The 12,941-nt window shown below is 38.9% G+C and overlaps 1 protein-coding gene across 1 annotated transcript; it reads right to left on the bottom strand.

The window, feature by feature from the left end:
- Positions 1 to 7,882: 7,882 nt before the first annotated feature.
- Positions 7,883 to 11,443, bottom strand: LOC149165869 (uncharacterized). The gene is made up of 2 exons (XM_089429961.1): positions 8,729 to 11,443; positions 7,883 to 8,269 (listed from the first exon to the last, which is right to left on the bottom strand). The coding sequence occupies exons 1-2, from the start codon at positions 11,441 to 11,443 to the stop codon at positions 7,883 to 7,885; spliced, it is 3,102 nt and encodes a 1,033-aa protein (XP_089286087.1).
- Positions 11,444 to 12,941: the final 1,498 nt, after the last annotated feature.

Raw genomic sequence — 12,941 nt, 5'->3', positions numbered from 1 at the left:
TTTTTCTACCTACATCGTCATCTTCATTTTCCTTCTTCTTTCACCTCTCTCATATATATATATATATATATATATATATATATATATATATATATATATATATATATATATATATATATATATATATATATATATATATATATATATATATATATATATATATTGTTGCTTCTCTTCTGCTACTTCATTCTTTCACTTCTTCTTTTATGGATGCTTCTACTGCTTCATTCCTACTGCATCAAATTTCTTCCTTTGTCCTTAGATTTGCACTGTTGTACTATGCTTCATACTTTTTTCCTCCTTAATTATAGGGGCCCATTCTCTCTATCATCATGCCGCATCAACTTCTTTTTGCATTATGCTTTCATCTGTCTTGCTTGCCTCTTCCTTTGAAAGAAATTACTTATTCACCCTCCTTCATTTGTCTTCTTTATTCATGGAGTTTTCTTCATCTTCTTTCTTTTATCATATGCTTGGTCATGGAGTCAATCTCTTTATCATTATTCTTCTCTCTTCAACTTCTTCTTTTTGCTTCATCTTTGTCATCTTAATGGAGTCTTCTTTTTCTTCTAAATCTTTCACAATACATACATAAATTATTTCTTGTAGAATTGACCTCTCCAACCAACAAGGCACCAATGACACTAGATTGAAAACTTAATTGACACACCAATGACATGATTTGACATAACTCAAACTTGACTTTTGATTTGCAACTATGTGTCGAGTACCATCAAACATGCGCCCTGTAACATTTTGCAATTTTTAATGTTAGAATGGCAAGTTCCAACACAAATTCAAATTTATGACACTTTGAATGACAAAATCATGACTTTAACTTACTTGTGACTCCAATCACTCTTGACTGCATCTTTACTTTGCTTTTCTCCAAAACTTGCTAAAATTTTTGACTTCTTAATCCTTTACATGATCAGTTGTAACAACCCTTTTTGTAATCCCGCTTGTAATCATCCTATGATTTCTAATCCATGTAATTATTTGTGGAAATGTAAACAAATTGATTGGTTGAGAGGAGTGGATAGGGATTCAGTGTTTTGAGGAGGAGTTGCTTGGGAAGTTAGCAAGTCAAGGTGATGCATTAATGGCCACCAACCCTTTAATTGAGTTTTAATGGCCTACATGGCAAGCAGGGAGGTAAAGTATGGGCTTCCCAAGTGGAGGACAAGCCCATACCCCCTCTGCCATGCCTCGTGGGTTGCGCTATGTGGTTAACACGCAAGGGTTGCATGAAGGGAGTGGTGGGATAAAAGTGTTGATGAAGAAGGAAGAAAGGAGGAGGATGATTGGGAGGAACACACAATAGCACAGAGAGATAAATTCAAACTATGGATAAGAGAAACAACATTTTGGGAACAATCGTGGGTTGCCTAGAGTACGAAATCATAGACTGGATTGTGGATTGTGGGTGCTTGTATTCTGGGCTAGGCATATAGGGGTTTACTAGTAAATTTGCGGGAGTAAAGGAGAATGTTGGGACAACATTGGCGCTAGATAAAAGGCACAAAGGGAAGGGTTTTCAAAGGAAGGAATAGGTGGAGACGTAAAGTGTTCTGGAGATCTGTCAATATTGAGCAGGTGCACACTTAGTGTGCTCTGGACTCCTTGTTTGCAGAGGAAATACTATGTGTATTTTTGGATGACTGCAGGATTAACAGTTGAATATTAGTGTTCTCTAGATTACTAAGTGAAGAGGTGGAGACACTGGAGGACATAGTCCTGAACTAAGAAGGTGGGGGCAGGGTAGTCTCTAGATTCATGTGTGGTTAATGTTGAGAATCACGATTGTTGTTAGACCAAAATCCATAGGTGTTAGTCAATGATCACATCTCTAGAGATAAGGATCCACGAGAGGCAATTAGTCCATGTCATGAAACACATGGGGAGCATTGGTTTATCCAATGTCCAACAATCTATCCCCCAAAATGAGTTAGGCGTGTATCGAACTTATGACCTATGCTCTGATACCACCACTACAAGGAAAATACCTTATAACATAGGTTATAATGGAGGTTTTTAGTGTTATAAATTTGACAAAAATGGTAAAAAAAACAATAAGTTAAAACATATGTTTACAATAGTGGATGTTTTAGTGGAGATTATAACGAAACTTCATCACAACCGAAAAAATCTGGGCGGCTAGAGGTTTTAGCGGATGTTTTTTTGCGATGTGCTTCATCGAACAAGTAGCACTAGTGCACTGCATATATAAAAGCATCGAGGTTGTATACATAACTAGAATCATTGGGGTTGCATACATAACTAAAAGCATCGGGGTTGCATACATAACTAAAAGCATTGAGGCCTTGAATGCAAAGAACACAAGTGCCTGAAATGTATACTGTCCGGGTTGGTTTATATCAAAAAACGCCCAGGGGTGTTTTTGTAAGGAACGACACCTGAGTAGGTAAAAAAATTGTAGGCTCAGTGCTTTTATTTAAACTCGCATCTCCGATGCGTATGGTTCGTATAAACGCACCGGTAGGCTAAGGATATAAAAGAATATGTTTTGCTAATTTTAATAATGCATCGGGGTTGGAAATAATATTTTGTAGGACCGGGGCATTAGTTCTATGAAAGCACCGTTGCTTTAATAATTACAATGCACCGGGGCATTAATTGCGAACAATACTGATGCTTGAAAAAATAAATGCCCTAGTGTTGTCTTTTTCCAAAAAGGCATCGATCATGCAAAAAAGATGTTGTCACAATGCTTTTATATAACATAACACATCGGTGTGTGTTTATGTTATGGATGTATTGATTTTTTGTATGAGATATTTTTTTTTTGAAACATCAACGTATGACAGTGCAATTATTTTAATTTTAAAAATCTATTATTCATCGAAAAATCAACATATATAACAATATTCATATAAATTAAAATTTGATTAGTGCATTTATATATGATGTTTAGATTAATTTGTTATATTATCAGGGTTCACATCTCTTTATTATAATATTTAATCATCCATATATTTAATCAATGGTGTAACATTTCACAGTGACATTGGATAACACAATAGAATAAATTCAAATGTATTTTATTATATATCAATAAGAGACTCTTTGTCATACAAAATGGCATTGTTATTGGTAACCACTTGTCTTTCAATTAGGACACTATGTCCATTACATTAAACAAAATGTCTGATTTTCACAGACAATTATTTCAAAAAATACAACAGGTTACATTGATATCCAAATAGATCATCATTCTTCACTAGAACTATTCTTAGTGCTCAAGCTACTTCCATGACTTGGGTTATTTGGACGAATGTTTTTTGATTGCATCGATTGTTTCCATTTTTTTTGTAAGCTTGGTAGATCCTTCTATTTATGTTAATATATAAGCAAGTTACAACCACATTAAACTGGTTAGGTGGCCTCAACTTGCCCAACGGGAAACCAAGTTTGTTGGCCACCTAACCGCATGATAAGCCATCGAGTAACAAAAAGTGATAAGTCTTTCTACCCAAGCTATATAAGTTTGTATATCATGTCCTTGACTATACTCTGTTTGCCTAAAAACATATAGAACTTCAAACTGAAAATTAAAAGCTATCCTCATAAGAACTAGTCAAAAATTAAAAACTAGCAATCCTCCTATTCATCTTACTCAGCAAAAGCGGATTTGACTGGAGATGAATACTTAGCATTGGAACCAAGAAACACCGTCTGTGAGAGAAGACATGGGAAGTGACTCTTGATGCGTCTGAAGCATCCATCCTGCTTTTGCATTTGGAATTGCAGTTTCTGGAAGTCCTGCTTGTAATTAGGGAAGTCCTGCATTGTTATCGCCATGCTCACTGAAATTTGCTCCAAGGCCTTTCCTAGGAGGCTTTTCATGATCCAATACAGGTACAAGGTCTATTTGAACTGGGTCACCCAACCATGAGTATGCATAGTGTTCGACACCATCGCTCACCAGCCCTCCATCTATATGTTCGTCGCGCTCGCCTGGTGGTTTAGGTCGGTTTCCCATTCCTCGATCAGTCTCCTAATCTTTTCACTGGTCCCTTCGCAGTATGCATTGGACGCTTCATTTATGAGGCTATTGACTAGCTTACGACCTCTTCTTCCACCCGAGGAACTAGGTCGTTTATCCTGCTCAGCCAGCCGAGGCCTCCTACCATGACCCCTTGCCTTCGCTGCCCTTGCCATCACAATTCAGTCTCGGTGCCTGGTGTGAGAATTGGCGTTGCCAACTCCCTGTACATGTGGGGGTTCGAGCCCAGAAGCCCTTCACTCACAAGTGATCCTACCTCCCCACGCACCTACCATGGGAAACATAAACCATCATTGCCTTAATATTAAACTTTAGCTCTCCGCCACTCACATTCCCTGCCTCCTAGTGAGGTCCTCCAACCCACCCTGGAATTCAATTTCTTTTTCCCCAAGGCCAATTGCATAACAACTAGAAATAGAAATTAAGAGCTCATCACAGCCAGCGCCAAACATATTATGATAATTCCCAGACCCAGAGTGATGCAGCACCACAAATGCGACCCCGTAGAAGCCTTTACACAAGTGATGGGTGCGAAGGGAAGCAAGCCAGCCAACCAAGACATTTCCATACCAGTTATGCAGGGATCTAATTTTCATTTCAACCCCATAAAAAATAGTAATGCTGACCCCATATGAAATTAAGAGATCATCATAGCCAGTGCCAGACACATTATGATAATTCCTAGACCTAGGGCAGTGCAACACCACAAATGCGACTCTGCAGAAGCTTTTACATAGGTGATGAGTGTGAAGCCAACCAACCAAGACATTACCATACTGGTTCCGCCAGTTATGCAAGGATGCATGTTTCCTTTCAACCCCATAAAAAACAGTAATGCTGACCCTATATGAAGAGATGGAGGCGACCCAACCCCAAACCCCAGGGTCTTCGAACCAAGCCATGCACCCACATTCCCCATGGCTGACACCACTACCCCATATCCCACATAACCCCATTTGGGAGAGGATAATTTCATGGCAAATTGACACAGAGGCTATACTTGTTAGGATGACATACTATTGCTAGGCTATCAGCTCCATAGGTTGCCCCCATCCCTATTTACTCCCACTCGCAGACAATTCAACCTCATGCAAAGCCCAATCCCAAAATTAGGCACTCGGATGCATGGAGGAGGAGGAGAAGAAACAATTTACATATCACGTTACCCTCGCCTGTAGCTGAAGATTCCACCACCTCTTTTGGAGCCATCGCGCTTCGATGTCTGCAAAGTCCCTCATTCACACTACACTCTCTTGGGTCCTGAAACAACCTACCAGCCTCGCAAAACACTGGCCACCAAACTCAGACCTTGACAAATTTACTTTGCCACCTTCCTCTGTGGTATTAACCTTATGAATGTAGGATGCCACTGCACGCATCGCCTCGAGCATGTGGGGGGTGGTGGGTGAGTACCCCAGCGTACTATACATTAATTCAAACTTGATGGGGTTGCCCTCTGACTCGCACCCCGATCAGGGGATTTTTTTTCCGTCTTCTTGATCTTGTTCCATCTGCAAACATAAAAATAAAGTGTAATGAGTGTATCTACATTAGTGAGAACAAAAAAAATTGAAATAAATAATATATATAAATGTAAATAGAATAAAAATGTACCATAGCAAGAAGTGACTCATAAACTGTACACATGGTTTCAAAACCAAGTCTCATGCCTTGTTGCGACAAGTCTTCTGCTAGTGTAGTTCCATACTTTGTTTCCTGCATGTTTTGAACCCCATTATAAATCATAGATTTAAAATAAATCACTTTTTTGTTCTATTAATTATAAAATCAGAGAAGTAAAACAACATAGATACTTACAAATTCCACAATTAATTTTTGATATGCCAACATATACTCACAACCCATTTTTAACCCAATGTCAATCAATTCTTTCGATGGCTCTTTTTTGAATGTTAGCACCTATTTGAAGACATTCAAGCATGGTTGTTGTAAAACAACTTAAAATATACAAAAATGAAACCTTGAGCCGTTATAAGGAAATATTAGCAATTACTCACAAACTTTGATATCAACTGATCCGTAAACTATCGTGGATATTCCACTGGACAACTCCTCACAACATATCTCATAATATTATATTTAAAATCTGAGATTCTACACTATTACAATTTTATTTAATTTACAGATCTGTAAAATTAACTGTAATTAGTGCATGTATGGAAAAATAAATCAAGCATAAAAATAGAGAACGAAAAAATAAGCTCACACACACATAATACACAAGATATGCTCTCTGGGAAACCCGTTCGGGAGAAAAACTGGATGGAAGGTGAGGCTGTTTTGCTCTCTTTCTCTGCCTGGAAATTTGCTTGCAAATACAAAGAAGTAATGTTTGTGGCCCATGGGCTGCTATAGTGCACATATCCTCTTTGTGTGCTCTACCTCCTATCTCTCCTAGCTATATTTTCTCAACTATGGAACAAAATGCTCTCGAAAGAATGGAATGCCTCTTCCTCCTAGTGCCCCGGCTATAATAGAACCTCGTAGCCTACTAGTGGTTAAGTTTGACTACATCAACTCTTATCTAGAGTTACAAAATAAACTCTTTTAGAGTCTTTTACATCACAAACACGTGGCTAGCCCCTTTTCCATGAATAATGGAGGCTGACGCGGCATCCTCCCAAACTATAGGTGTGAAAAGAGAAGGTCAACTTCTGAGTGACATAAATTTTGCATACGGACTTTGATTGACGCGATTATTGCGCCATTAGAAAGCTCTCTGTGTGTAGAATAACATGAAAAGGTGTTGTGCGTAAGAGAAAAAATTTTTCCCCCCAAAAAACTTCGTTTGATGCCTCAAAAATGCTCTCGGAAGGTTTCAGACCTTGTTTCGCCAAACTAGATCCCGCCGATAAAAATGGTCACGTGAGCTGATTCCTCCACTTTTTCCACTCCAAATTCATCGAGATGGATGACAAAAAATATAATGATCCAATTTGGATCATCAACCTTTTTTTCCTTGTTGTTATGTTTTATGTGTTGAGTGAGTTCCATTTTGTTTTTGTTTATGCAAGAAAATACTTGAAAATTAAAAATTAAAAATTATTTATCTATTTATTTTATTTTATTTATTTATTTATTTTTATTTTATTTATTTATTTATTATTATTATAATTATTATTATTTTTTTTTAATGTACAAAGTCAATCATGTTTACATACATTTGAAGCACGTTGTTGTTGATATGAATCCTCCTGTGATGCAATTATGTTCATTTCTTTGACCATCTCCTTGTACACTTTTTTGGACAATCATACTGGCATGCTTCGCATATCAGCGCATTGATCCTTTGGGATTTTCATAATCTTCCTAAAAAGAGTAATAAACTATATTTATATTGATATATGAAAACTAAATATAACAAAATTGATATTAATAAATGAATGGTTTGTAGTAATATATACATATAATTCTAGAAAAGTAGTTGTATATTTTTGTTATCGCAAGTTTGACATGTCTAATTGATCATTGCTTTGGAAATGCTTCTTGTAGTTTAGATATAATTTGGTTCTTGGAATCGTTGGATCGATTTTTGTATTGTAAGTGGAAAGTATATCTATATGTTCGTTCCACTATATTCCTCATTGTTTGTGAAAAAAAAATCCCCCCTTTCATTAACCTCTATCACCACTCTAGATGAGCTAAGGACAAATTCATCGTCATTTACATGTTCTATAATTTTTCTTTTCTTAGAGCAACATTAATATTTTCCTTCTTTGTTGCTCCCTGTAGAACATTAAAAATATATGAATTAATAGATTGTTTGAAACATGTTTTTTTTTGCGACAGTAACGGTTAGTTTTATTTCGGCGGCAAACAAGCTACCACGTGCTTTTACAGTTCTGCTGAGTCAAAGACAGAGATCTGGGGAGTTCTTAATGGAGTTGGGATTGTTCGCCGATGTTCGGAGTCAGAGAAAAGAGCTTCGTCGACTTTGACATGAGATCTCTTAGTGTTGGCTGTTGGAGTAGGAGGAACAACGCACAGTGCCAGAGGATTTCCTACGGAGCCTGATCTTGCTGTGCCAAAGAGCATCAATGCTGTTGATCTTCCTACGGATCTTGATCTTGCTGTGCCAAAGAGCATCAATGGCGTAGGAACCTGATTGACCACGCTTTGGAGAGATTGCTTCTTCAGCGGGAAGCTCCATCGCAAGTTTTTGCAAAGTACAGTGGATGCTGCTTTCCGGAAGTGAGAGGTTCTGTTTATGCTGAACCCAGCCTTCAGGATTGAGAATGGAGTGAATATCAAAGCTGAAACTGAGTTGCGCCCTTGAGGGTCCTTTGAGGGCTCTTGGAAAGCAGGAACTCAACAGTAAACAGAGGTCGATAACACGGTAGCTGATATCAGGCTTGAAGTCATCGGTTTGCTTAGTTTGATTTGAGAAGAGGTCCCGAAGAACAGGAATGAGGGAGGAATAGGCAGCCCTTAGATCAAGAAGGAAAGGAGGGTCGATCAGCAGGTGTATTAAGGGATGAAACAAGAAGATTCAATTAAGTTGACCACCAGGGATCTCCGAGAACAGAGGGAGCCCAGATTGGCCTCCATATCAGCTTGAGAATTGAGGTTCCTTAAGATATGATAGAAGGAGATTTTATTGAATTTGGGCAGTAATAGCCTGATTTTTCTGATAATGGTGGCTAAATGAACATGATGGGAGGTCTTAGGGTGTAGCATTGCCTGGATGATAATTCTTGAATCTCCAAAGACAGAGAGAGAAAGGATATTTCTGTTAATCGCCAGAGTCAGCCCCTGCCACAATGCAAGAGCCTCCGCTCTGTTGTTGGTTTCGATTCCCAGACCCCAATGGAATCTCAGTTCCGGAGAGCCTCCAGGTCTCAATAGAACTCCACCACTGCCAGCAACCCCAGGGTTTCCTTTAGAGGCCCCGTCGAAAAATAAACAATGGTCATCCAGGGCCGATCTCCACTTAATGAACTCTAGTTCTTCCAGCCTAATCTCCCAGTTGGCATGGACGGAAACAGGAGGAACGGGCCTTTCCTTCAGATTTGGAACCAGAGCTTTGAACCATTGCTCCTCCTCTTTGACCAGACTCATTTCGTTCCTTGAGGAAGTATTGGCTTCCAAAGCCTCGCCCAACAAAGCTTTTATTTTTGAGATAACTCTTATTGCAGTGCAACTTTCTTCTCGAAAAATTCTGTTATTCCTTTCCAACCACAGTTTCCAGCAAATGAATTTAGGGATCCACATCCAACTGGTTTTAAGAAGACTTTTATTTTTAAGGCAGAAGGGAGATAAGCTGGCCCAAGTTCTGAACAGGGCAGGGATGTTATCTGGAAAATCAAGGTTAGTTGGATCTAACAACAGAACTCCCCTCCAGACTTCTTGAGCATAGGGGCAAAGCAGCAACAGGTGACTGATAGTTTCTTCATCAGACCAGCAAAGTGGACATCTGGAAGGTCCTTCCATCCCTCGTCTTCGCAAATTATCTCTGGTAAGGATGCTTTGGTGTGCAACGGTCCAACAGAAGAAGTCGATTTTGGGAAGAGCTGGGAAGTCCCATATAAATTTCCATTGGGCTGGATTGGGAGGAGCATATGGGACAACCATAGTTCTTTTATAACCTTCGGAAACAGTGTAATGGCCAGAGATGGATCCCCAGCCTCTTTTGTCTTTAGCAGTGGCTTTTGAAGGAGATTTACCTTGGAGCAGATCTAATAGTAATGAAGCTTCCCCCTGCAGCATAATGGGGACCTCCCCCAGGTTCCAACCATCCCAGGTTCTATCAGGAGCTTCTTTCCATTTCGAGATATCCCACAATGTGTGCAGATTGCAAGACTGAAGCCAATCTTTGATGTTTGCAAGACCTTCCACATGGTTCATTGGTTGGTCACCCAAGATCGAATCATCCCAGATTTTGATTTTCCTTCCATTACCAGGGATCCAATAAAGGTAATGGCTGAATTGCTCCCTAGCAGCATTACAAAGATTGAAGATCGGAGATCCTTTCTGAATTCTTGGAGGCTTATCCAGGCATCTCAAGCGCTGCCCTTGGAAGTATTTCTTCCAAATGACTCTTTTACTCCAGCTAGTATTTCCAGAGACTAAATTCCACAGAATCTTGGATCCCAAAGCAAGATTTTGGGCAGCCAAGTTACGCAGATGGAGGCCTCCTTCCAGAAATGGTCTCTTGAGAGTTTCCCAGTTCACTAAATGGATCCTTCTATCATTGTTATTCCCACCTTCCCACAGAAATCTTCTCAACAGGCTGTCCAATTTGCTGAGAAAGGTTTTGGGGGCAAGGAGAATAGAGTTTTGGTATAGGGGCATACTTATTAGGACCGATTTCATAAGGGTGACTTTCCCTGCATTATTCAGCCAAGAGGCACCCCAAGCTTGGATTCTATTCTTTATCTTATCGAGCAGAGGCAGCCAGTGGGCAACTTTAGGCTTAGATTTGAAGATTGGGATCCCGAGGTATTTAAATGACTCCCAGTTTCGAATTCCATCCATTTCTAAAAGTCTTGCAATATCAGACAACTCTTTGATCGAACAGTTCCAGCCATAGATAGAGCATTTTCGATAATTGATTTTGCTGCCCGAGATCAACCTGTAAATGTCCAGCTCCCTCTTGAAATGTCTGGCAGAGATTATGCTGGCTCCTCCGAGCAGCAAGGTGTCGTCGGCGAACTGGGCATGATTAATGTCTTTCACCTTGTGAGTAGTTCTGAGGCCTGGCAGAGTTTGATTTTGCTGGTTATGATCTAGTTGGAAACTAAGCACCGAGGCCTGGACAGCATATAGAAGCGGAGACAAAGGACATCCTTGTCTCAGGCCCCTAGAAGCTTGGAAGAAGTCAGTAGAACGGCCATTGACCAAAGGCGCGATCCATGGTGAGGCAATACAGGCTTTCACCCAGTTTATGAAGTCTGTTGAGAAGCCTAGCTTCTTCATCACAGCGAACAAAAATTCATGTCTCACCCTATCAAATGCGTTAGCCAGATCGAGCTTAATCACCATACCTTTCTCGTTTCTTTGGCAACTAGAGTGAACTGCTTCTTGGACCAGCACAATGTTGTCCAATATCTTTCTTCCTTTTATGAATCCGCCTTGATTTTCAGGGATGATGTCTGGCAAAATGTTTTTAAGCCTGTTGGCTATTATTTTGGAGACCAACTTATAACTGGAATTGCACAAAGATATTGGCCTAAATCTGCTGAAGTCTGAGGCACCTTTCTCTTTTGGGATCAAGGCGAGAAAGGCTGAGTTGATGCCACCGCCCAGCTTTACACAATTCTGGGATTTTCTGACCATTCTCAATAGGTCTTTTTTAATTGTTGACCAGCAAGTCAAAAGAAACCTGACAGAGAACCCATCTGGGCCTGGGGCTTTATCAGGCTCCATGCTGTTCAGAACATCCTTTAGTTCTTCCATACTAATCGGAGTTGTCAGCATGGCATTGTCCGAATCCTGGACGCAATTGTTTGAAACATGTTATCTAATATTCTTAAGTATATAATAAAAAAAAAAACTCATATTGAATAGTATTTTGCAATCACTTGATTCATCTTTATGCAATTTTCCTATCAGGCTTTACGCTCTTCTGCACTTAGATTAGAAATAGTATTATTGACCTTCTTCATTTCGTGGCTTTGCATGACACAAACTAACCAATACATATTAGTTAAATTTACGTGTAGTTCAAACATTTTAATTTTGTAAATAATTTACAAATAACTTGTCTTCTTTGTTTTTTTCGATGTGTTATCATTGTGTCGATCAATATTTTCGTTACTTGACACATTTTCAGACATTTTTTTATTATCAATATACAACCTGTACCATTCAATACATAAGCCATTAAATATATTTTATATATAAATCAAATAATTTTCATCCAGAGATAGGTCTCGTAACTTGTGCGTTTATTTGAATCAACACACCGAATGTTTAATTGTACAACACCATGAACGAAATTTTTTATTTTTTATTTTATTTATTATTATTATTATTATTTTTTAAGACGGTGTGATTTGTAATGATAAACACACTGCAATGAATTAACGGAGCTATTTGGTAGATGTGCGTCGGTGCCTTGTATTACACCGTGAGCATCGATGAACAAACTAGACAACACTGACATGGTTATAATACATCAATGCATTGTAATGCATAGGGTGCACCGATGTTTTATATTACATTAGCGCACTGCGAAACATAGGTCATTTAAAAAAAAAAACAGACATGAATCACAAGGTTTGGATCTAATTTAATAAGTGAACCCCCTACTTTACATGTCAAATACCCTATATATAGTATGTACACAAATCCATTAAATCTAAAATGCTTAAAATGAAAAACCCTAATTATGAAGTGGTAAAGGGAGTTAAACCCTAAAGTGAAATTTTGTAGTCACATAAGTAAGAAGAAGCAACGGTTTAAGGTAAGCATTGAATATTTTTGTTTTTTTTTTTGAATTTTAATTTTAATTAAATCTAAATAGGAACAAAGATAGGGTGGGAGCGATGAGAGGTAAGTCTTTGCAGGAATATGACAGAGGATAGGAGGACGTGCAACAGGGAGGAGAGCACAAATGGAGATAGGTGACAATATGCGATGGAAAACTGGAATGTACTTGTCACCAGAGATGAGGGCATTGGGAAGGAGGACGATGGAAAATGAAGGTATAGGGCAGCATTGAGCCAGGAAAGAGGTTTTACTTTTAATGCTTTTGTGCTTGTCTTCTGCCCTCAATTGTACTTGCCCGACAAAGGTTTCGACAACTATTGTTAACTATGGAGGTTTCAACCAGTAGACATGGACGGGTAAAATGGTCAACCAATGGGATTTTGTTGATTATAACCCAAGCCTGAAGACATCCTGTCGGTATGGGGTTTGGATGTGACTGAGCAGAATCTAGAGAAGTTTATTC

This window comes from Pinus tabuliformis, chromosome 5_1 (genome assembly GCF_031772625.1).
Source record: "Pinus tabuliformis cultivar Carrire ecotype Pingquan chromosome 5_1, CPIR1, whole genome shotgun sequence".
Lineage (NCBI taxonomy): Eukaryota > Viridiplantae > Streptophyta > Pinopsida > Pinales > Pinaceae > Pinus > Pinus tabuliformis.
Note: the sequence above shows the minus strand (reverse complement) of the source record. Positions and strands in the feature narration are given on the sequence as shown.